The 25,743-nt window shown below is 41.5% G+C and overlaps 2 protein-coding genes across 3 annotated transcripts in view; one reads left to right on the forward strand and one right to left on the reverse strand.

Moving 5' to 3' along the window:
- The first annotated feature begins 916 nt into the window (after positions 1 to 916).
- DHX36 (DEAH-box helicase 36) overlaps positions 917 to 25,743 on the forward strand; it is a 41,619-nt gene continuing 16,792 nt past the window's right edge. The window contains exons 1-12 of the mRNA XM_084638696.1: positions 917 to 1,199; positions 8,695 to 8,816; positions 11,316 to 11,508; positions 14,554 to 14,592; positions 16,002 to 16,172; positions 17,299 to 17,378; positions 18,643 to 18,717; positions 18,905 to 19,071; positions 19,754 to 19,835; positions 20,506 to 20,646; positions 22,595 to 22,697; positions 24,979 to 25,066. Of these exons, the coding sequence (XP_084494822.1) occupies positions 1,005 to 1,199; positions 8,695 to 8,816; positions 11,316 to 11,508; positions 14,554 to 14,592; positions 16,002 to 16,172; positions 17,299 to 17,378; positions 18,643 to 18,717; positions 18,905 to 19,071; positions 19,754 to 19,835; positions 20,506 to 20,646; positions 22,595 to 22,697; positions 24,979 to 25,066 (1,456 nt within the window). The 5' untranslated portion in view covers positions 917 to 1,004. The remainder of the gene's footprint in view (positions 1,200 to 8,694; positions 8,817 to 11,315; positions 11,509 to 14,553; positions 14,593 to 16,001; positions 16,173 to 17,298; positions 17,379 to 18,642; positions 18,718 to 18,904; positions 19,072 to 19,753; positions 19,836 to 20,505; positions 20,647 to 22,594; positions 22,698 to 24,978; positions 25,067 to 25,743) is intronic.
- On the reverse strand, positions 3,599 to 11,322 carry LOC311526052 (uncharacterized protein). Of its 2 annotated transcripts, none has more exons than XR_014712941.1 (2): positions 11,233 to 11,322; positions 3,599 to 4,119 (listed from the first exon to the last, which is right to left on the reverse strand). XR_014712941.1 is itself a non-coding variant. In XM_084638697.1 (2 exons), exons 1-2 carry the CDS (start codon positions 5,305 to 5,307, stop codon positions 4,088 to 4,090), a joined length of 555 nt encoding a protein of 184 aa, XP_084494823.1. In that variant the 5' UTR covers positions 5,308 to 6,000; the 3' UTR covers positions 3,599 to 4,087. The 2 variants fall into 2 exon arrangements, 1 of the variants encoding a protein (XP_084494823.1); XM_084638697.1 differs by lacking the exon at positions 11,233 to 11,322 and adding an exon at positions 4,785 to 6,000.

Below are 25,743 nucleotides of genomic sequence, written 5' to 3' on the forward strand. Positions count from 1 at the left end.
CTGTTTGTTGTGCTCCTGGATTTAGTAGCTCCTTAACTCAAGGCACTTGACAGTGCAGCACATGGCTTCTACGCTGTAGCAAGGTGCCTGGGTGCTGCAGGACTGTAGTGAAAATTCTTCGGCATCTATGTAACACCAACAGACCCTAATTGGTGGCGGGCGGGGTCAAACCTGGGACCCATGAAGCTTAATGCATGAGCCAAAAGCCACCTGGCCGTTAGCCAGGGCTGTAGCAGACTCATTCATCTCTAAGTAGTCTCGGTACCATTTAGAGGGGACAGAACACCATACCCAGGAAGTGTGTGGGTTACATCTACAGATGTTTTTACATCACACTTTTATTTAAGTGTGACATGACTAGTAAAAGGAGTGCAGTAGCCCCTGCATTTTACACTGTTCCCACATTTCTGGCTGGTAAGGTTGGACGCTGGTGTTGTCTGTAGGTTTCAGAGTTAACAGGGTGGGCAGAGGTGGATTCTAGGCTTTCCTTCTCAAAGGGAGAAAGGTTCTGAGTCACGGGCTGACGCCTCCCGCTTCACTGCATAGACAGGCACCAACCCAGCCTAGAAAAAGGCCCTGTGAGCTCATAGCGAAGCACAGCCAGGACGCTTCACGGACCGCGGAGAAGGGAAGGAAAGTGTGATTGAGCAAAGCCCCCACCCCCATGCGGGCGGCCGGGATTAGAACCCCGGTCTACGAGGGTACCAGGCGGCCACTCTAACCACTGCGACACGCTGGCACAGCGTTCCCCTCCCCCCGAATTTCCCAACACATCCCGCACCGCGCTCCCCGCTAGGTTTGGACAAGCAACCCGCGCGCCGGGGAACGTGCTGATGTCTGCCACAGCGACACGCCAGCGCCCCCGGAGGCGTTGGGAGGTGGAACGGAAGTGAGGAAAGGGAGAGAGACGGTCGACTTCCGGTTCCGCCAGGCGCTGCCGCCGGCTTCTTGAGGGTGCTCCGCTCCCTGCGTCCTACCCCGTGCGGCGACCTGAGCGGAGGAGGATGAGCTTCGAGCACCGCAGGGACTGGAGCCGCGGAGGAGGAGGGGGCCCCCGGCCTTCCTCCTCCTCCTCCGCGGGGGGACCCGAAGGCCGCGGGGGCCGGGGCCGGCATCCCAGCCACCTCAAGGGCCGCGACATCGGGCTGTGGTACGCGCGGAAGCAGGGCCAGAAAAGCAAAGAGCCTGACAGGCAGCAGGTAACGGCCGCGGCGCGTATCCGGCGCCTCTTGTCCGCCTCCTGGGCCCGGGGCTCAGCCCCCGCTGCCCCCCCCCGGCTCCCCCTCTTCTCCCGCTGGACGGGCCGCCAGCCCCTGGCACGGTCCCCCGGCCCTGGGACGTTTCCCTGGCAGCGGGTGGGTGCAAAGCCCGGGTTCTGCTACGCTGGACCCTGGGCCCATGGTCGGCTACTGTTGTGTGGTCTGTCGCTCTCTCCATGCACGTGCACACCCCCAACTTATTTGTCCCCCCGGGGGGGGAGGGGCGCATGATGGTCTTAGCCACGGAGCCGGATAAATACTGCAGTCAAATCCGCCCCGGTACCAGACTACGTGCATAAAGAAAGCTACCTAGGGTGCAGGACAGGAGACCGCTAGTAGGCTGTGCCGCTTGGGCTGTGGTCAGGCATGCAAATTTTAGCCAAGATTGTGAGAAACAAAACTTTGCTCTGAAGACAAGTGCTATGAAATGTTTGGGCATGCAGAGTAGACAGGATGTTAGTTTTTAAGGTTTTGCTCAAAAAACAACAACAAACAAAAGAACCCCACCCAACCTGCCCTACTACAGTAATCTGTAGAGAACACAACCCAGCTTAAAGATGACATGCTGTATTGACAGGTTTCAGAGGGGTAGCTGTGTTAGGGCATGGCTACATTTGCAGATGTAGAGCACTGTGAGTTAAACCCGCGTTCATAGAGCGCAGTAGGGAAAGCGCTGCAGTCTGTTGACACTGACAGCTGCAAGCGCACTGGCATGGCCACATTGGCACTTGCAGCGGCACTGGAAGCGGTGTATTATGGGCAGGTATCCCACAGAGCACCTCTTCCCATTCTGGTGCTGTGGCTTGTGGGAAGGGGGCGGGGAGTTCAGGGCATTCTGGGTCCTCTCCCAACGCCCCGTGATGCATCGGTTCACATCCCAGCAATCCTTGTGCTTCCATCCACATTTGGCACCATCTTTCAACGTTTTTTGTACTGCGCACTCTGTCTTCCCTTTCGGTCTGCGGGAATGGAGCCCGAACTGCTGAGGACTATGCTGATGAGTCTCGCCAGCACATCACTTTGGCAGTCGAGTTATTCCTTATGATCCAAAGTGACAGTGAGGGCTCAGACGATGATATCAACTCGAGTAGTGCATGTGATGCGAGTTTGCTTGTGGCATTCACGGACATGCTCACCACCTTGAAACGCCGTTTTTGGGCTCGGGAAACAAGCACTGAGTGGTGGGATCACATCGTCATGCAAGTCTGGGATGACGAGCAGTGGCTGCAGAACTTTCGGATGAGAAAAGCTCACCCCCACCCTGCTGCACAAAGACACAAGACTGAGAGCTGCCCTGATGGTGGAGAAGCTGGCAACTCCAGACAGCTACCAATCGGTTCCTAACCAGTTTGGAGCGGGGAAGTCAACCGTTGGAATCGTGTTGATGCAAGTTTACAGGGCCATTAATTGCATCCTGCTCAGAAGACCCATGACTCTGGGTAATGTGCATGACATTGTGGCTGGCTTTGCACAAATGGGTTTCTGTAATTGTAGAGGGGCAATAGGTGGGACGCATATTCCAATTCTGGCACCAGCTCACGTAGCCTCCAAGTATGTTAATCGGAAGGGGTATTTCTCGATGGTTCTCCAGGCGCTTGTGGATCACCGTGGGCATTTCATTGACATTAACGCAGGCTGGCCCGGAAAGGTGCATGATGCACACATCTTTCGGAACACTGGCCTGTTCAGGAAGCTGCAAGCCAGGACTTTTTTCCCAGACCAGAAGATCACCGTAGGGAATTCAAAAAGCCCATTGTGATCCTTGGAGACCCCGCTTACCCTTTAATCCCGTGGCTCATGAAACCCCACGCAGGGAGTCTTGACAGCAGCAAGGAGTGGTTCAACAACAGGCTGAGCCGATGCAGAATGACTGTGTGCTTTTGGCCATCTAAAGGTGCCCTCTGTAGGGGAAGCAGGACCTGGCCGATGACAGCATCCCTGCAGTTATATCCGCATGGTGTACCCTCCGTAACATTTGTGACAGGAAGGGTGGAAGATTCGCTCGGGTATGGAACTCGGAGGTTCAACACCTGGAGGCTGAATTTGAACAGCCAGAGAGCATTGCTATTAGAGGGGCCCAGTGTGGGGCTGCAAGGATTAGGGATGCCTTGAGGGAGCAATTTGAAGCTGAAAGCCACCAGTAATGTCTGATGCCCTGCACGGGAGTGAGGTGCAGTGGTTCCAATGTTAGTAGGAATCTGTGTTTGCTATACTGACTTGCAGTGTCTGTTTCTTTCCTGGGCTAAGGTATCTTTTACTTTATGCAGTAATAAAGAATGTTTTCAAAGCCAAAAAATCCATTTATTTAAAAGAAAATTATTTTATTGAAAAGAGACACAACTGCTTGGGAAACAAAAAGGGCAAGGGGGTGTGGAATGATACAATCACCGATTTGCGTATGTCCTGTCTGGAGTGCTGTGCAATGAGTGCTGCACTTCAGGATGGCTATACTGCATGGTGATGGGGTTGAGCGCAGTGGGTAAGGGTCATAGTTTTCAGGGCTGGGTGGTGAAGCTACAGGTGTTGGAGGCAGGTGTTGGTGGCAGTAAGAACCCGGATGTTGGGGAAAGTGGGTTGGAGGTGACATAGGTGCATAAAGGAAAGAATTTTGGGATAAAGGGGGTGTGGGGGGGTGGTAGTGCTCTGCCTGCATTGCTACGAGCGCCTGTGTCGAGTCCGCTTGGTGCTCCATGATGCTTAGCAGCCGCTCCGTGCTTTGGTGCCGGTGATCCACATTCTGCTGGCGGACCCTCCTTTCACTCTCCTGCACTTTTTGATTTTCATTACTTGAATGCTTAATTACTTCATGCAACTTGTCTTCCTTGCTTCTACGTAGCCCCTTTTTGATTCAAGGTTGCATCTATAAAGGCAAAATGCAACACTTAACAAAGGCAGCATTGTTCATACCAGACAGAGCAATGATTCCCCCGTACTTAAGGGCAAGCACAGTCTACACAATAGCATAATTTGCCCGTCCCAAAGCGAGCGCACATGACCCACAGGAGCCCCAAAATGGTGAGTAAGCACAGGGTCAAGCGTGACTGATTGTTTCACAGCTGTACTTTCCTCTGGGTTTCTGTGCCTTGAGGAGAGCCAACCGCGGCAGGGGCCCCCTTTACTGAACACCGTCCCCACATTTTCCACAGGAGTTCGTCCTGGAAGATAGCTCACTGCTGAAGGTGACCTGGGAAGCAAGGGAGGGTCTTCTACTGCAATGCGGCTTCCGCCCTGGCCCATACGCAGCTTGCCTGTATGCAGCAATGGTTCCCCCGCCCCTCACGGCACAATGGCACGAACAAGTTAGCCTGACTGGGACAAGGACCACAGTGGCTCTCTCGAGAAACCTGCGCAAGCACATTGCTCAATTTCTGGATGAGGCCTTTGAAGAGATCACTGAGGCCGATTACTACGATGTGAGAGAGCACGTCATCGCCCTATTCCGCATCTAGACATGCATGCAGCCCAAACCCTCCTCGCCCCAAGAGCCGCACAAATAACTTCCTTCCCAAAATAAAAGCCGCTTACCGGGAACCTCCTCTAGTGTTTGTCCTTTACCAAGCACCGGCCGCTGCGACTGGCTACCTTCCTCCTGGCTTGAGAACAGCTCCTGGCTGCATGCATCTCGGGATTCCGGGGCATCTTCCTCCGTCTCAGCACCCTCGCTCCTGCTTTGCTGCTGCTCCTCCTGCCTTGTTGCACTGGGCTCTGAAGTGTCCATCGTGGTCCTCAGACTGGAGGTGGGGTCGCCCCCAAGTATTGCATCCAGCTCTTTGTAGAAATGGCAGGTCGCGGGGGCAGCACTGGAGCAGCGGTTTGCCTTGCGGGGTTTGTGGTATGCATTCCGCAGCTCCTTCGCTTTAATCCTGCACTGCAGTGCATCCCGGTCATTGCCCCTTTCCATCATGTCCCTTGATATCTGCCTGAAGGTATAGTAATTCCTACAGGTGGAGTGCAGCTGGGACTGGACAGCTTCCTCCCCTGAAACACTGATGAGATCTAGCAATTTGCCATTGCTCCATACTGGGGCTCGCCTGGCGCGTGGAGGCATGGTCACCTGGAAAGGTTCGCTGAGCGCACTCCATGCCCGGCTGAGCAAACAAGAAGAGATTTTTCAAAATTCCCAGAGAATTTAAAGGGCGGGTCTGACGGTTGGTCAGCTGAGGGCAGGGCAGTAGAGTTCAAAGTGATGACCAGAGTGGCTAGCACAGGCATTGTGGGACACTTCTGGAGGCTGATCAGAGCGCACTATAGGACCAGGACGTCCACACTGGCGCCGCGGCACTCCAGCAGGGGCGCAGCAAACGTTATTCCACTCGCCAAGGTGGAGTACCAGCAGCGCTGTAGCCAGAGTCAGAGCGCTCTACATGCCTTGCCAGTGTAAATGGGTAGGAGCTAGTGTGCCCGGGGCTCCTTTATTGCGCTATAACTCGCAAGTGCAGCCAAGGCCTTAGTCTGTATCAGCAAAAACAACAAGGAGTCCTTGTGGCACCTTAGAGATTAACAAATTTATTTGGGTATAAGCTTTCATGGGCTATAACCTTCATCAGATGCATAGAGTGGAAAATACAGTAGGCAGATATAAATATATACCACGTGAAAAGATGGGAGTTGCCTTACCAAGTGGGGGGTCAGTCCTAACAAGGCCAATTCAATTAGGGTATATGTGGCCCATTCCCAGCAGTTGACGAGCAGGTGTGAGTGTCAACAGAGGGAAAATTATTTTTTTGTAGTGACCTAGTCGCTCCCAGTCTTTATTCAAGCCTAATTTGACGGTGTCAAGTTTGCAAATTAATTCCAGTTCTGCAGTTTCTCATTGAAATCTGTTTTTGAAGTTTTTTTGCTGAAGAATGGCCACTTTTAAGTCTGTTATTGAGTATCTGGGGAGATTGAAGTGCTCTCCTGCTGGTTTTGAATGTTACAATTCTTGATGTCTGATTTGTGTCCTTTTATTCTTTTGCGTAGAGACTGTCCGGTTTGGTCAATGTATGTGGCAGAGGGGCATTGCTAGTACATGATGGCATATATCACATTGGTAGATGTGCAGGTGAACGAGCCCCTGATGGTGTGGCTGATGTGGTTAGGTCCTATGATGGTGTCCCTTGGATAGATATGTGGAGTTTGTTGCAGGGATTGGTTCCTGGGTTAGTGTTTCTGTTGTGTGATGTGTAGTTGCTGGTTAGTTTGCTTCAGGTTAAGGGGCTGTCTGATGTGTAGTTGCTGTCTGTCTGTTTTGCTTCAGGTTGAGGGCCTGTCCTGTCTCCCAAGGTCTATGAGAGTGAGGGATCATCCTTCAGGATAGATTGTAGATCCTTGATGATGTGCTGGAGAGGTTTTAGTTGGGGGCTGAAGGTGATGGTTAATAGCGTTCTGTTACTTTCTTCGTTGGGCCTGTCCTGGAGTAGGTGACTTCTGGGTACCCTTCTGGCTCTGTCAATCTGTTTCTTCACTTTTCCAGGTGGGTATTGTAGTTTTAAGAACGCTTGATAGATATCCTGTAGGTGTTTGTGTGAGGGATTGGAGCAAATGCGGTTGTCTCTTAGGGCTTGGCTGTAGACAATGGATCATGTGATGTTGTCTGGATGAAAGCTGGAGGCATATAGGTAAGTATAGCGGTCAGTAGGTTTCTGGTATAGAGTGGTGTTTATGTGACCATCACTTATTTGCACAGTAGTGTTCAGGAAGTGCATCTCTTGTGTGGACTGGTCCAGGCTGAGGTTGATGGTGGGATGGAAATTGTTGAGGTCCTGGTGGAATTCCTCAAGGGCCTCCCTCCCATGGGTCCAGATGATGAAGATGTCATCAATGTAGTGCAAATAGAATAGGGGCGCTAGGGGACAAGAGCTAAGGAAGCGTTGCTCTAAGTCAGCCATAAAAATGTTGATATACTGTGGGGCCATGAGGGTACCCATTGCAGTGCCGCTGACTTGAAGGTATAAATCGTCCCCAAATCTGAAATAGTTGTGAGTGAGGACAAAGTCACAAAGCTCACCCACCAGGTCTGCCGTGACGTTATCAGGGATACTGTTCCTGACGGCTTGTTGTCCATCTCTGTGTGGAATGTTGGTGTAGAGAGCTTCTATATCTATAGTGTAGACTGTGGATGTAAAAGTCTACATTTCACCTAATCAGGTGTTTCTGGAAGATCACCAATAGATTGTAATTTCCTCAGGAAGTCAGTGGTGTCTTGAAGATAGCTGGGAGTGCTGTAGCATAGGGCCTGAGGAGAGAGTCCACATAGCCAGACAATTGTGCAGTCAGGATGCAAGTGCCTGAGATGATGAGGAGTCCAGGATTCCCAGGTTTATGGATCTTGGGTGGCAGAACCCTGAACAGGGGTATTCTAGGGGTGTATCTGTGTAGATTTGTTCCTGTGCTGCTTCAGGGAGTTTCTTGAGCAGATGGTGCAGTTTCTTTTGGTACCCCTCAGTGGGATCAGAGGGTAATGCCCTGTAGAATGTGGTGTCAGAGAGTTGCCTAGGCTTCACGCTGTGTCTTATCCCTCTTTCAGCTATCCTTTCCAGAGCAAGCAAGCTCCAGAAAATGGTAAAGGAAGTACCCCTGTGTCTGAAAAGCTAAATGGTTAAAAGCAGGTAGCCTGGGAGAACGCTGTTCATGTTTGTGCTATTCCTCATCCCTGTTTTTAAAACTCCCCTGCAGAAAAGGGGGATCACTTTTTGCTTCTCTAGCAGTGACTTAAGAGCTGTAGTGGGAAAAGTGAGGATTCTCAGGGGTTGTGTTTTTTCCGCTATGGGAAGTATTGCATGCAACAGTACAGGTATTTCTAATAGCATTTCTCTGTGGTATCTGTACACCTCCACAGGTGCAGAGAAGATAGGAGGCACAGAATGTAGAGGAAGAGAGAGAGAGATTCTTTTTAAAAAGCAACGAAAAATTTATTATTTTGGTTCTGTAATTAATAGCTAAACATCGAAAAGTCCTAAATACGTCAAAGCTTGTCTTAACCTGTTAAAATGGTCAGAAAAAAGTCTCCTTGGTGGCTATTAACAGGATTCACTGTAAGTAGGGGGTTTTGGTATGTCGAGGTGACTAAAAAGATTAGCATTCTAGGAGTGAGAATGTGATGTCTCAGTTTCTTAAACTTGGTTCTCCTTACATCTGTAATGCAAAGAATACCACTTAAAAAATCCTCCTTACAAATAATAATTTGTGCATGACTGACTGCAAGTATATAGATAAGTCAAAATCTGTGTGGTTGCTAAAATGTCTTGTAGGGCATGATGGAAAAGACCCACTCACCTCCTACATTGTGGATAAACAAGTTTAATTTTGTAGTCCCATAAATTATACTACTGTTACAATTGCAGGAAAATGGAAAAACATTTTTGTGGTTAAACCAAGCCTGCAAATAAATTTTGAACATGACTATATGCTCTTAAACACTGGTGGAAAAGCTGTTTTTCTTTCCTCAAATTAGAGAGCTGTGGTGCGTATGGATGAACGCAGGGAAGAACAGATTGTTCAGTTGCTGAATACTGTCCAGACTAGAAATGAAAAAGAACAAGAATCTGTGTCATGGTGGTCCGGTGAGGAAGAAGGGTAAAAAAAATCAATCGCTTATGCTATGGGTTTCTTTTTTAGAAAATGGTGGCAAAAGATTTCGGTAGTAACTGCTAAAGTTAAAGGTGGTGTCGTCATGTGGGTTAGATTAAATAAAATTTTATAAATGCTGATTTTTTTTTTTAAGTAGTAACACATGAAGGAAATAATTAGTTTGAATTAAAATTGTTTTCAAACAATTTTCTAGGTTATGCTTGAGTTCTGGGTTTGAAATTTTTACCCACAACAGAAGACTAAATGTACTAACCATAAATAAGCCAATAGGCGAGAACCTTAATTTTTCGTTTTTATTTTGTTTACCTGGGCATTTATAAGTGTTTGTTACAAAAATTAAATGGTTGAAAATTGGTGCAAAAAATTAACTTCGGTTTTCTGGATAAATATCTGGTTTAGTGTTGGGGGGACAGGAAGAAGCAACAAATAGTGGAAAAGATAAGAATATTGAAAGTAAAAGCAGTGTAATGCTGTGGTTTATTTAATGAACTGAATATCAACAGGATGTACACATATGCACACCTATGTGTCTGTGTGTATCTTCCGCCACATGGCCTTACTTAGTCTTGCATTTACACATGGACTAATTTTAATATAACATAAACACATCTACCTAATGTAATGGATTGGATTTTCTTAAAGTAACTGGTATTTTCATGTACTTGTGAATTTGGGTGAAAATCAGTAAAAAATGAATAATAGTTCTTGTAAAATGTGGGAAAATTTGGGCAAAAAATATCAAAGGGCCATACTAATAGGAAATATTGGGGGTAGAAGGTAGAGGAAGAGGGGGTATCTTCACCCAGCGAGTTCCACAGATTTTTACCTCTTTTTCATACCCAGCTGCTGGGAGGGAGAGGGCAGGATGCTGGACTTCCAAGAATGCTTGTGAACTCCATTTTTTTATACAGTTTCTCTCTGGTCTTATGCTAGCAAACTTTATAGCTGTAATTCACCATTAGTGGCAACAACTGTAGAAGCTGTAGTGTAGAGAAGACTCTTCTTTGCCACTGTAGTATTTATTCCTACTCAGTTTAGATGTAATAAGAATTCCTGACTCTCTTTACACTGCAGCTTGGATATTTTAAGAGTGCATTAAGTCCCTAAAGCCAGATTTTTAAGTGTGTTTTGGTGCCAAAACTACCTTTGAAATCAATGAGAGTTAGGTGTCTAAATACCTTTGGCCTGGCATACTCTTAAAACATCAAAGTTAATCTTGAGTATCAGACTGTGGCTAGTAAGTATGTGATAAATGTTGAGGCTCCCCTTGCTGTTGGAAGGGAAGAGTGCTCTCTTTCCCACCCCAAAGATTGTTGGGGAATGGGTGTGGTTCTGAAATTGTCTCTGCACCCCAAATGCCAGAGTACTATCTTACTCTGTTCTTCCCAGGCCTCCATTTTTTGAGTTCTCCTCTTGAATAGGTTCAGCCTCAGTTAATGTTTTCCAAGCTGAAGTGAAATAGGCACACTTCTTGACAATTTCATTTCTACAGACAGGATTCTCAATAGCAGTAATGAAACAGACCACCAGAATCTTGTTAATTTCACTCTGCCACAAGAAAAAAGTTATGGTCCTGTTCTTCCAGTCATATCCAATTATGAGAGGGGGCAATGAGAATAGTTAAGGCAGTAGTTCTGTCTGCAGACTCAGACACCATTACATTGGTTTACAGTCGGTATTCTCTGCTACATAAGTAGGAGAAACCTATTTTAGATACAGACTTAAAGGGACACAAGGTAACAATCCTATGTTGTAAACAAAAAGTCTATTACTTGTATTGTAATAAAACAGACACCATCTACTTAGCAGTCACTCTTCTATCTGAATTTTTTTACTTGCTACTGTGATAAATTTTATGCATTTGACAGCAATTTGTATCTAGTTTTCCACAGCTCGTATGGATCTTTTGCATTGTAATGGGGATAAAAAAAATGTAGAGCCACAAAAATTGTCAGAGTGCTGGCAAGCATAGTACCTGAAATAAATTTTAACTAACTTCAAAAAATTGACTATATCTCAAATTGGCAGTATTTTTAATACCAAAGATTATTAAAATTGAGAGCTTTAAAAATCCTATTTACTTGTCACTATACTCTTATACCTCTTTTGCATTTCTCTCAGCTTGAATAGGGAAACTCAAAGCCTTTATTTGTGTTTAGTCAGTTTCACTTGCAGATGGCTTGTATGGCAGTGATTGGGTTTCAAACACTGCAGTGGAGTAGTTTGTTAAACTGTTTGAAAAAATATATAATTTTAATTATGGTAATACTGTATGTCTATTGGTATATGTAAAAACAACTTTACCAAATTATATTCTAGGACAATTTAAATTTGTACGTATCTTAAATTTTGCAGACATTTATAACGTCCCCATGCTCACCAGGGAAACTTTTGTACTTACCTCTGCTGAGTGGACTTTTTCAAGCTATGCCTGAGTTGATATGTGGAAATTGCATTATAATCAAATCTTTGTTTCTGATATAGTCCAGAGGTACCTCTAGAGAAACCAACCTTGGCGAAGACTTCTGTAAAGCAGAGACCAATTTTGGAGAAAACATTCGTAGATCGAGATTCAGAATATCTCTTTCAAGAAAATGAGCCAGATATTGATTTGAATGAGAAATTTAGAGAAGAGTTAAGAAAGAAGAAATTTGATCCTAGATACATTGAAATGCAGGTACTAGATAACGGTTAACTAGAAGCCACAACTTATGCTAATGTTTTTATTTATAATAGTTTTTTATTTTTATAAGCAAAAACTAGTTACCTTTTATACCCTTGTTAATGGAAAAGTGTCATCATGAAAATCTGTTTAGTGTCACTTACGTGAAAATACTTTTTTTGATACTGTCATAATGTTCCTTTATGCAATTTATCAGCTGTCCACCACTTCAATAAACACTTGTACATGGAAATTACCAATAGTATAACATTTGGAAAATATTAACACTCCTGTGACTACTTCTGAACATAAACATTTATTTTGTATAATATTTTTCATATGAATTTCATCCTAAAATGCTAAAATCTAAGTGCAAGGCAGTGGACAGCATGATATGATTTATTTTTAAGTGAATGAATTAGATAATTCATCCATAATACCAGTAATCCACCTTTAGACCAGTTTTTGGCCTGGAAATCATTCTGGTTGCTGTGGTGGTGGTGAAAGAACCAACAATGTTGATGTGGACATACCAGTTGCTTTTGACACAGTTTATCATAAGGTGATGCTGATCTGCCTTCAAGATCTTATGTAGGAGGATGGACTCATATCAGCTAATTTCAATTATTCCTTTCTGGCCGAATCCAGAAGGTCATAATATGACTCTCAGGCAGGTGGGCAAACTTTTTGGCCTGAGGGCCACATCGGGGAATATAGATTCATAGATACTAAGGTCAGAAGGGACCATTATGATCATCTAGTCTGACCTTCTGCACAACACAGGCCACAGAATCTCACCCACCCACTCCTGAAAAACTCACCTATGTCTGAGCTATTGAAGTCCTCAAATCGTGGTTTAAAGACTTCAAATACAGAGAATCCTCCAGCAAGTGCTACAGAGGAAGGCAGAAAACCTCCAGGGCCTCTTCCAATCTGCCCTGGAGGAAAATTCTTTCCTGACCCCAAATATGGTGATCAGCTAAACCCTGAGCATATGGGCAAGGTTCTCCAGCCAGATACTACAGAAAATTCTTCCCTGGGTAACTCAGATCCCACCCCATCTAACATCCCATCACAGGCCATTAGGCCTATTTACCATGAATATTTAAAGATCAGTTAATTACCAAAATCATGTTATCCTATCATACCATCTCCTCCATAAACTTATCAAGTTTAATCTTAAAGCCAGATAGATCTTTTGCCCCCACTGCTTCCCTTGGAAGGCTATTCCAAAACGTCACTCCTCTGATGGTTAGAAACCTTTGTCTAATTTCAAGTCTAAACTTCCTGGTGGCCAGTTTATATCCATTTGTTCTTGTGTCCACACTGGTACTGAGCTTAAATAATTCCTCTCCCTCTCTGGTATTTGTCGCTCTGATATATTTATAGAGAGCAATCATATCTCCCCTCAACCTTCTTTTGGTTAGGCTAAATAAGCCAAGCTCCTTGAGTCTCCTTTCATAAGGCAGGTTTTCCATTCCTCGGATCATCCTAGTAGCCCTTCTGTGTACCTGTTCCAGTTTGAATTCATCCTTCTTAAACATGGGAGACCAAAACTGCACACAGTATTCCAGGTGAGGTCTCACCAGTGCCTTGTATAACGGTACTAAAACCTCCTTATCCCTACTGGAAATACCTCTCCTGATGCATCCCAAGACCGCATTAGCTTTTTTCACAGCCATATTACATTGGCGGCTCATAGTCATCCTATGATCAACCAATACTCCAAGGTCCTTCTCCTCGTCTGTTACTTCTAATTGATGCGTCCCCAGCTTATAACTAAAATTCTTGTTATTAATCCCTAAATGCATGACCTTACACTTCTCACTATTAAATTTCATCCTATTACTATTACTCCAGTTTACAAGGTCATCCAGATCCTCCTGTATGATATCCTGGTCCTTCTCTAAATTGGCAGTACCTCCCAGCTTTGTATCATCTGCAAACTTTATTAACGCACTCCCACTTTTTGTGCCGAGGTCAGTAATAAAAAGATTAAATAAGATTGGTCCCAAAACTGATCCTTGAGGAACTCCACTGGTAACCTCCCTCCAGCCTGACAGTTCACCTTTCAGTAGGACCCATTGTAGTCTCCCCTTTAACCAATTCCTTATCCACCTTTCAGTGTTCATATTGGTCCCCATCTTTTCCAATTTAACTAATAATTCCCCAGGTGGCACAGTATCAAACACCTTACTGAAACAGAAATTGTAAGGTAGGCCATGAATGCTCACAAAACTGGGGTTGGGGTGCGGGAGGGGTGAAGGCTCTGGTTAGGGGTCCGGGCTCTGGGGTGGGGCTGGGGATGAGAGGTTTGGAGAGCGGGAGGGGAATCAGGGCAGGGGGTTTGGGCATGAGGAGAGGTTCAGGGGTGCAGGTTCCGAGCAGCGCTTATCGCAAGCGGCTCCCAGAAGCAGTGGCATGTTCCTTCTCCGGCTCCTACTCAGAGGTATGGCCAGGTGGCTCTGCACACTGCCCAGTCTGCAGGCGCTGCCCCTGAAGCTCCCATTGGAGAGCTGGAGGGGGCCATTGGAGCACGTAGAAGCTGGAGCAGGGCCATGCTGTGGCAGGAGCCGCTTGGTGCAGACCCTGACCCTGACCCAGCGCCCCGGCCGGAGCGCTGGAGTGGGCCTGAGCCACATGCTGGAGTGCCAGAGTGGGGCTGAGCTGCATGGTGCAGCCCCGGACCCAGCGCCCTGGCTGGAGCGGGGCAAAACCCAGACCCTTTCCTCAGCAGGAGCTCGTGGGCCAGCTTAAAACAGCTCGCAGGCCGTAGTTTGCCCACTCCTGCTCTAAGGCCACAATCTTGCAAATGCTTACACACATACCTAAGTATGCGAATAGTCTCGCTGACTTCAATGGGACTACATACAAACTTAGAGTTAAGCATACACATAAGTGTTTGTAGGACCTAGGACTAAGCATGTACAACTTGTTATACAAGTAAGTTATCTTTTTTTCAGATTAAACGTTTGTTGATCATAAACAAAACTGATTGTATTTTTTACCTCCAAAGCATAAGTGTATTTTAAAAATGAATATAACTTTTTTTTTCCCCAGAGATTCCGAGAGAAACTTCCTTCATATGGGATAAGAAGGGTAAATGTGTTTATTTTTACTTTGAAATCCAGTGCACCTCTGCTATTTTGTTATAAATATAGAAAAATAAGGGTTTGTAATTCAGACGAAAAATATGATTACTGGACCCAGATTTATAACAGAAGGCCTCTGGTTTGAAATATTTTTTAGAGGAAATGTAAAGAATCTTACCACCTTCTGAAGACATCAGAACATGTGAGGCTTCATAATTACAGCTAATTTCTTTCCAGAAAAGATTTCGAGTACATTGACGTGCAATGTAGGGAAGCTCACTCTACTTCTGTTGAACCATACAGTTTTACAGCTAGGCAGCAGTCTCCATGGAAACCAGGAATGAGCACCAAGTATATTTAAAATACTATATAGCTTTTTCATCCTTCACTTTGCAGATTTAACTTTTAAAATGTTACATGCTGTTTGAAACTAAGGTGACTAATTGCCGTGCTTACTTGTAATTTTAATAAACATTTTATTTACTGTATTATATCTAAAATTGCCAGGTGTGGCTATTTTTATTGCTGGTCATGGTATGTATGTGAGACTTATGATTGAACATTGATTAAAATTTGTCTTTATTCCATATTAGTCTCTAGATCACACAATTGTGGCTGCATGCTGTTTTATGCTACCTACGTGCAATGAGTGAATTATGGACCATTTTAGCCAAAGGGGGTTATTTTCATCTTAGGTTAAATAACTTGTATGTTACATATCAAGGTGAAAGTACTCCATGTGCTTTCTTTTGTAGGTTTGTTAGACCTTTAATGGACAGTATAACTTGTACTGTAAATGGACACTTTCAGGTCCATTTTGGTCCCTGATTTTAGTTGTCTCTTTCAAAAAAGGACAAAATCTAAGAAACAAATAGTTCCATTGCTCTTCCGATTCCAGTAACCTTTTTGTGGGGTTTTAAACATTCCCTTGCTGTGATTGCAGCACAAACACTGAAATATGTGAAATGGAAAGTGCTGCTGAATACTATCGAGAAACAGACCAGTCTCTTTTCAGTGACTGAGCTGAACGAAATACAAAAGCCAAACAAACAGGAAAAGTGAGAAGTTAAGCTTTCATTTTCAATTATCTAGGGCTAGCTATATTTTCAAAGGGGTCTCAAACCCTGTTTGTTCATAAACCAAAGTTCTGGACTGTTCATTGTGCAACCCTATTTTCATAAATGATAGTATTCATTCTGTATACACAAGTAATTTGTGCATGGCCTTAGTCATATATTTAAAGTGAATGGCACACTTTGAACCTCTGGCCCTAAACTGTTAATAAAATGTGTGTCTAAATGTGTCCCTTTAAAGTACTGTGGCTTGTTCTTTTAAATTGAATTCAAAAGAATAGGGAATTATACAGTTTAAAAAGACTATTTGTCAACATAACATTATATTTTCCTTTTAAAATAGGAACTGATAACTATGATCAATAATAATCAGGTGACTGTGATAAGTGGTGAGACTGGTTGTGGAAAGACGACACAAGTTACTCAGTTCATTCTGGATGACTGTATAGAGAGAGGGAAAGGATCTGCTTGCAGGATTGTATGTACCCAACCTAGGAGGATCAGTGCTATCTCAGTAAGTGCAGTGCTGAAGAATTAATTGTTTCTTTGAATATTAATTTCCTTTTGCAATAGAGAAATTGTGGACAAATTATTTACTACTTGTATTGCAGTACTGCCCAAAGTTCCTAATCAGAACCAGGCCTCGTTTTGCAATGCACTGTACAAGCATATAGGATGTGTCATTCCCTCAAAGAGTTTACAATTTTAAATTCCCAATTCTGCGAATAGTTGCACCCATAATTAATGTATTTGAGTCATGTTGAAGCATCTATCAAGTACGTATGTGCAGGATTGGAGTTCAGTGTTGCTCTTCTGAAGGAAGCAGCATTGAAGCTGAACTCTTCGGCAGGTCTGTGCAACCTGCAAGGGTAGTGGAAGTTCACCCAGAACTTACCTATAGACCTTTGTGGATCTTATTAATTGGGTATCCTGCTCAGCACTCTTACCTAATATGGGCATAGTTAAGGGTAAAGGAAAATGTAAAAGGGTCTGTACTTAGACTCTTGCTTTTTGGATACCTTATGTCTTGCTGTTCTTGAGCTGTCCAGAAAGTGTTTTCCTATTACTTTCCTGGACGAAGCAGCACAGCTTCAAAAATTAGTGTCTTCTATGCTTACAGCCTCATTTCTCAATCCTGTGTGATGGTCACAGAATAGTACAGCTAACCGTTGCTAAACAATTCGATCTCAAACTATTGATAAAGAAAATTAGAGGTGAGCGTTTCTCAGCTTGGTTTATCTCGTGAAGTTTGACTACTAGAATGTACAAAATGCATAGTTTCCATTAAGTACAAATAGGAGGTGCTGGGTTGTAAAGAGGATTTCCACTACTGTAAAGAGTTGCATGTCATGGTATTAAGTTATAAGGGGGAGGATTGAAATACCTTTAGTTCCATCCTTTATAAAACAGCTCTACTGTCTTTTGAAATATATTTTGGGTTATACACCAGTTCCTGGATTGTGGCGAAGGAGTGCTGTATCCATCAGAGGAGGGTATTAAAGGTAGTTTTAGCATTATTATAAACTGACATGTAACTTCTTTATGGTAGACAGTTTCTACTGAAGAATACCTGTAAGTTCAGATAAGCCTTATTTATTTTTATTTTTTTTTAACATGATGCTATTTGGTTTGATTTTAAGGTGGCAGAGAGAGTTGCAGCTGAAAGGGCAGAAGTGTGTGGTAATGGCAAGAGTACAGGATACCAAATTCGTCTCCAGAGGTAAATGATAGTTTTCTTGGTGTTTGTATGCTGACTTGAATGTAAACTGACAAATCTAATATAAATCAAACGGGAAAATTTGAAATACTATTTTAAGCATAGACAGAACATACTTAACTGCTTTCACCCAGAGGGGATTCCTGAGCAATTTTCCTGTAAATGGTTGGGAGGAAAAATAAGTACTTACTTGAAAGCTTGACTACAATGGTTGAACTTTGATGCCACTTAAATTGGTGAGAAGTCAATTTTTGTAGTGTAGTCTACTTTCCTGTGACGGGGGAGCAAGTTTAAATCTGTAATTCTGTTAATTTAAAGGGGATTTTAATCCTTTATAGATAAACAAAATGAACACCACATGGTGGAAGGATTACAAATAGCACAGTGTAAACAGGCTATCAATATGCACATCTTAAACTGTTGAACTTAAAAGGTGAGTGAGATAAGAGATCTGGTTGAGGCAGAGAAGGAACAAAACAATGTTATGGTTCAAAGACTTAAAAATATCTTGTGTACTAATTCTGGTTACACTGGAAACCATTTGACTGGTCAAGTTGAAAATCACAGCTTGTGCAATCTGGAAACAGCCTTATTACAACAGACATATAGAAGGGAGTGTTAAAGTTAAAAATGTCAACTGTTTTAGGCCCTGATCCTGGGAACATTTATGCATATGTTTAATTTGACTACCATGTATAGTCTGATTCAAATCATGTAAGGTTAAGCATGTTGCGTCAGTGTTTGCAGGCTTAGGGCCCTAGTGTAGGTGCTGATGTATCTGGAATAATCCTTAAATGAAAAACTAAGCTGAAAAGCTAAAAATAGAGAATATGCTGTAATTTGATCTTTCAGTGTTGTTTTTGTACACAGATGGTTTTTATTCAGGATGTACAATTATTCATGGAGCTAAATTATATTCTCATGTATAAACGCTGTTTAACAGAGAACAATATTTTGCCTTGTCTTTAGTCTAACAACAATTTGGGATGAGTAGGGAAAAGCTAATCCTGACAAATAATGGCTGTAAAGCCTGGTACTGTTAGATTGCAAATGATCCATTCCTCATCATAGGCATACTGTGGTCTAGCCCTGACTTAATCCCGTTTTGCACTAATTTAGTTCTAAATGAGCAGGCCTAGAGAATAAGTTGAATGATGTAGACTGTCATTATAGACACTTTAAAGTGCATTCTGCTTTGGAGCTTTCAAAGTACTTTGTAAAATATTAGAAAAGAGAATTCAAGAATTCTTAATGCATCTCTTTTCAGTCGGTTACCAAGGAAACAAGGTTCCATTTTGTATTGTACAACAGGAATCGTCCTCCAGTGGCTCCAATCAGACAAGTAAGTATTTATATTTAAAAAGAAACTAGTGAATACAACTATCAGTGTTTTAGTGAGCTGGCTTTTTAATGCTTCTGTGTTTTGTTTCCATTCTTTAGCACTTGTGTGTCTGTCTCTCTTTTTTTTTTTTAAATGCCTTGCTTCTGCTAAACATAAATGTTATCAACTTTGCGTTCTTTTATTTTAGGCAGTTGTCCAGTGTTAGTCATGTTATTCTTGATGAAATCCATGAAAGAAATCTTCAATCAGATGTCTTAATGACTGTTATTAAAGATCTTCTAAATGTTCGACCAGACCTGAAAGTAATACTGATGAGTGCTACTTTGAATGCTGAGAAATTTTCAGAATATTTTGGTGGGTGATATGCTTGAATTGTAATATTTATAAGATATGTAACATACTTAATATTTGCTATATATTTTGGACTTGTACTTTTTAATAATGCGGTTTTAAAAAAAGAAAAGTGTGGGTTTGACTTAAATCAAAAACAATGATTATATCAATGTTAAGAGGCCTCAAAGTAGGGTGCAATCTTAGAGATTCCTTGATTTATCCCATCATGGTTCTGTATTGCTGCTTTTGTTTTCCTCCATGAGATGCCTTGCATTAACTCTACAGTTCTGAACACTATAAGTTGCCAAACGGAGGTTGGCATTATCTTTAATTTTTAAAACTCTCATTTAGCACCCGAAGAGGGCATGAGTGAGTGATAGGCAGTGCAAATCTTCCTGTGGTATTCCAGCCAGTCTACAAGTGGTTCATCTGCCTTGGGTTTCAGTCACATTGGTTAGAACATAGAGAAGTATGCACTGCTGTTGCCTGTGGTGGTCTATTTAGTGACTTTCTGGGGGTGTTAACTTGATACTTTTCACAAGCATTAAGTGTACATGAAAATCAAACTTAATAGATATGCAGTTAAGTAGAAAGGAACTGTTTGACATTTTTTGTAACTATTTTTGATATAGAATATTGTTACAGTATTAAGTATATTTTATTAGTTTTCTAAGAATTAAGAAGTTGCACTCTTCCTCAATAGACAATTGTCCCATGATCCATATACCTGGATTCACCTTCCCTGTTGTGGAATATCTTTTGGAAGACACAATTGAAAAGTTAAGGTCAGTCTATTTCTGAAAGTAAAGATCCACATAACTGTTGGATACTACTAGGCAAATATGTAGAATGATGTTCACTTTTACTCAGCCTAGCAGTTTGGATTTTCCACAGTTGCAAGTCGCATCGCACCATGAATAAATTGATGTGTATTTCAGTCTTGTTTCAAATGACAACTGACATTTCTGAACTGATGGCAAACATCTTGTTTTTAAAAAAGCATTTTTGACCATGGAAAATTCAGTAGTTTTTTCTGTGTTTTCACAAATGGCATCATATTTTTAGCAAGATGCTGTCAGTAGTCAAAATCAAATTAAAAAAAAAAAATCTCAACTTGAAGTCCTTTGGTTTTTTATTTTTTTCCCCCTCCCAAACTAGGTCAGTTATTCATGTTAAAATGCTTGATCATCTTTGCATTTTCAGGTAGCTAGAGAAACTTCAATAATTCTTTTTCTGCCTATTTTTATGCTTTGTAGAAATGGAGCCCACTTTGTAGATAAGGCTTCTTCAGCTGTTTTTCTTTAAAGCATAATATTACAAGGTACAACTAAAATCTTGCACGATATTATCAGTGGGCTGAATCACCAATGTATTTGTTAGCCTTTAAGAAGTGGTTTTTTTTAATTTTTAAATTAAAATAAAATATTAAATTACCATAATAAATATGTACTTTAGATATACTCCAAAAGATACAGATTGCAGACCACGGTTGAAGAAGGGCTTTATGCAAGGACACATAAGCAGACCAGAAAAGGAAGAGAGAGAAGAAATCTATAGAGAACGATGGCCAGATTATCTAAGGCAGCTGCGAGGAAGGTAGGTCTTATTTGTTCATTTCTATGCTGTCCGGTATTACCAATTATCTATGTACTTCTACAGCTGAGAAACATGCAATTAATTAGTTTTTATAACATGATTGCCAGTTACATAAAGATGGCTATAACATTGTGAGTAGTGCAGTTCAATGCTAAGTGTAAGTGTGTTCTACATGAGTCAACATACTAGCATAGTATCACACATGCTTGGTTAAATTAAAAGTTGCAGACTCCAAGTCTGATGTAGGGGCAGAAGTCGCAATCCGCCATTTACTATTGGCATGCACATGTATAGTCCACAATTCTTTCTATTCATCAAACTGTCAGGCTGCTTATACTCTGATCCCTAACTATTTCCCTGATGGCTTCCCTACTTGCTCTATCTTTCCCTTTGTAGTAGATATTGCTAGTAGTCTGGCCTCATAATCAACAAAACAGAACAGTAAACACTCCACAATGTTTTAAAAATATTTTTGACATCCTTTTCTTCAGACTATTCCTTCATAACCCTCTAAACAAACGGATTAAAAATAACATAAACCAAACCTTTGTTATACTTACCATTTTAACTGATATTCTTTGATTTTTTTCAGTCCTTTCCCTTTGGTTGTTTACACTGCTTTGCTCTCATGGACATTACACTGGTTATTTCAAGAGGCATGATATAATCCATCCTAGAAATCCATTTTTTGTGAATGGACAACCCAGCCAATCCTTCTCCCAGGACTGCACGAATTACATCCTGCTCACTTCCCTACCATACTAACCATTTTGTCCATTCTGAGGCCATACTCCAAAACTGGATTATATATGTGTGGCTCAATTGTTTGCCTACACTTGAACACATAATTACAAAGATTCTACCCATAAATGACCAGTTGGAAGCCTAAATGTCAATTTACAAGTTTTGCAAGTGGACCTCTTTTCGAAAACATGTTCCTCTATGGGAGATTTTGTTTGAGCAAAATGCATTGGTCAGTTACGGTAAGAAAAACAAATTGTAGCAGCATTAATATCCCAGGCAGTTAAGCCTTCCTTGCCCACAGGCTTTTGAGGAGTAATTTCCTGCAGGAGGGGGAATGGAAATAGGGTGACTGGGGAGCAAAAGTTATCTTAACCCCATCATGTCTCACCTGTTTTTCCTTCAATAGGGTCATGACAGGGATAAGGAAGGAAGATCTCCTTTTCAGGAACCCAGTAAACACCTTTTTTGCCCCACTTTTCAGAGCTTTACACTACAACATTCAAGCAATGGAAAAATGATTTAAAAAAAAAAAGTTGTGCAACATGTTCCCCACCACAGGGACATGTTGCTTCACTTGTCATCCCTGTCTTTTTCAAAGTTCACCACTTTCTCCTCTCAGACTTCTCTTCCTTCCCCTTTTTGCTGGAACTTCAGTGATTTTTAATGACTCATTTATAATGCATTCCAAGGTCTTCACTGATTGGATAACTGCTGGCTTGAAGAGTTAAGTCCCTGAGGCACTTAATTAGTTTGAATGGTGAAGCATGAAATATTTGGCTGCAGCAACTTTGTTAAACCAAATAATTAATTTAGCTTAATTTGGACATGTTATATTCAGAAACTTGACACTTCACTTTGCTTATCAATGGAACTCAAAACATTTTGTATATGTTAAGTACATGGGCTAAATATTATGCAGTCTCACTTTGTACTAATTTTATGTCTGTCATAGTGTGACCTAACTGTCTCAAATTATTTAGAGCAAAGTATCATTGTCTTAAAGCTCTCACATTATTCCAGACTCTAAATCTAGGGCAAATGTGGTATAGATCTATGCAAGTCTAGTGTATAAACAAAAGAGAACTATATCATACAAGAATACTGCATTTTCTTTGCTGTCAAATTGCAATTGCCTTGTAATAGAAACACTTGAAATGAGTGAATGTTTTTTTTCTTAAAACCTGTCATTATGTACACACTATAGGTATTCAGCAGGTACTATAGATGCATTGGAAATGATGGATGATGACAAGATTGATCTTGACCTTATAGCTGCACTTATCAGACACATTGTCCTAGAGGAAGAGGTGAGTTTCTCTATGATTTGCGTAACTTATTTTAATAAGTTAATTTTCTTTCTAGCTAAGATCACTTGACTCATGGTGTCTAACAGTTTTCAGAAAGCTCGATTTTAATTATAGATTTGAATTATTATGCTGAAACCAAAAATCTGCCACTAACAATCAATCCTATAAATGTTCTCAAGTCATACTGCTTAGCAAACTGTTTTTCCTCCCACTAGGAGCTACATATCTAAAGGAACAAAAGCCTTATACGGGCTTGTGCATGTTCCCATTGGATTTATATTTTTTACAAAATCACTCACTCCAAATAAAATATTTTAAGTTAAGATTCTTCTCTGGTTTCAGTAGTGTTACAATAAAAATATTAGGTGTGATCTATTTTAACAGCCATGGGAAAAGGATACAACGTTAGAACATGACACCACACTTCAGGAAATTCTGCATTGTGATCAGCAGTCACTAAAAATGTCAAAACGTAGATGGAAATTATTTTGGGTTACATCACTACATTGAGACTGAGATTTTCATAATCACCTGTAGGCTTTAGTGCATAATTTTCATTTAAGGCTCTGATTCAGGAATGCACTTAAGCACATGCCTTGTTGAAGTCAACAAGATTTAAGCATGTGCTTAAAGTAAGGAAGTGCATAAGTGCCTTCCTGAATAGGGGCCTTTGACAAGAGTTTGCATCTAAATCTTCGTAGCAGCTTTGAGAATCTCACCCTAAAAAATTCATGCTTCTCTTAGTGATACTGAACCATATTACATAGCCCTTATAACCTAGACAGGTAGCATTGTTTAGTGAATAAAGCACAGAGCTAGATGTCTGAGAATCTCCTACTAGTTCTGACATTGACACACCTTGTTTTTTCCCATCTGTTAAGTGGGAGTAATAGTTTAATTGGATATTAAGGCTTAATAAATTATTTGTGAAGTGTTTTGCAGTCCTTTGATGGAAGGTAGCATAAAATTTAAATGCATTTATTGCTAGTTGATATCTTTAAATTCATTGTTGTACTCAATGTGTACGTCAAAAGCGATATCAGTAGTGTAGTAATCAAAGAATGTAGTGAAGAATTTAATTGTGCAAAATCACATTAAAAACACTGCCTGGAAACTTCATGAACATAGAAGTAAATCACCAGCCTTCCACCTTCTTGCTCTTTGTTGACAAATGGGTAGAAAAATTAACTGTACTGTTTTGAGTTGTAATTTATTCCTTTAAGGTATCATGTACTGGGCAAATAGTTTAAATTATTTCAGCTGAGTAAATGCAGTGAAGCCTGTGAATTATTATAATTTAATGATGTCCTATTAGTTCAGATGTTTACTAAACACACAACTAGGAGGCTCTTGTCCTGGCTTGTTTTAAGGCTGTTAACTTGTAAACTAATTAATAGTAATTAATAAAAATTAATGGACTTGAATTCTTACTATTGCTTACTTCTGCAGCATCGTGCTTTTGCTGGTGCTAGAAGCAGGATACCAGACTAGATTGCCATTGGGTCTGATCCAGTGTGGTAATTGTTTTCTCTTTAAGTTAAGCTTATTTAGAATTCAAGTTTCATTCTGCTGGTTTTTATTTGAGAAAGTATGTCACGGAATATGCAGGAATACATTAGTGATTAAAATCCCTAATGAAATTCTGAGAAAAAGATATTTGTTACTTATATACATTGTCATAAAGGTTCTACACTTGAGACAGTATAATGGATATCAAGCACTGCAATATGACTTAATTATAGGAAGAAATAAGTGGACCATGGAATAATTCTGCCTTCTTTGGACAAGCAACGCATCTGTTGACTGTTACCTTATTTTAAAGGGATAGTCGGGTATCAAAAAAACCATATTTATAAATATCAGATTTCCTATGTTACAAATAACTTGTTAGATAATTAAAACCTGAGAAAAATAACTTTTTGCTGTTTGTGCTGCTTACTTTGCATTCTTTTGTTTGGAAAATTAAAATAGACTTGTTCATAGTTCTCTTATTTAGTTACACTGTCAGTTTCTCAAACTAGTGCAGAGCTACAATATTGTGGATTGCAAACACTATAGAACCTTTTAAAATCAAATTTCCATTGGAATTTTTTTAAAATTCAGATAAAATGTATGCAGTCATTCCTGTTTTAAAAAAAAAAAAAAAGCTCATAAAATTTTGTGGAATATTTGATTCAGTAGTGCCTCAAGTTAAATGTCATCTATCCAAGATATTTACACAAATGTACAAATGTTTGAGTATTTAGTATGTAATTTAATCTCTTTTTCCATTCATGTATAGGATGGTGCAATACTGGTGTTTCTCCCAGGCTGGGACAATATTAGCACTTTACATGACCTCTTGATGTCACAAGTCATGTTTAAGTCAGGTAAAAAATAATTATAAGAATAGCATTTTGTTCTTTCTTAGTGACCATTTCTTCAGCAACTTTTCTGGTTCATCCGCTTCTCCATCTTTGTTGGCATCCCTCTATTCTTTTCCTAGCTCCCTCCTCTCTGTGCTCATTATATATACGATATCTTTGCGCTTTATGTATTGTCTTTCATCCAAAGATCTTGCCGATGACATTTATTCCCATGGTTGAGTTTCCATCTCCACGTTGATGACTCTCAAAGCCACATCTCCCACCTTCTGTCCATTCTCATATACAGAACTCTCCTGGATGGTCCATCTCTATCCAAATATGAACTTTCCTTTTTTCCTTCCTCTTTGCTGTTGACAACTCCTTTAAAACTTATTTCTTCTACAAAGCTTTGTTATAATTCTGTCCCCAGTGGTGCTTTTATTCCCTCCTGCCACTGAACTGTTTGCCCTGTGCTTTAGATACCAGTGGTTTGGGGAAGTGTTGCTGCTTCAGATAGCAATTGTTGAAGGGAACTAACAGTATGTTTATATTGCAGTTAAAAACCCGTGGCTGGCTTGTCAGCTGATTTGAACTAAGGGGCTGTTTAATTGTGGTACAGATGTTCAGACTGGAGCCTGGGCTGTGGGACCTTCCCATCTCACAGGGTCCAAGCTCTAAGACCTGTGAGATGAGTGTTCCAG

The sequence above is a fragment of the Lepidochelys olivacea genome, assembly GCF_965140295.1.
Source record: "Lepidochelys olivacea isolate rLepOli2 genome assembly, chromosome: 9".
Lineage (NCBI taxonomy): Eukaryota > Metazoa > Chordata > Testudines > Cheloniidae > Lepidochelys > Lepidochelys olivacea.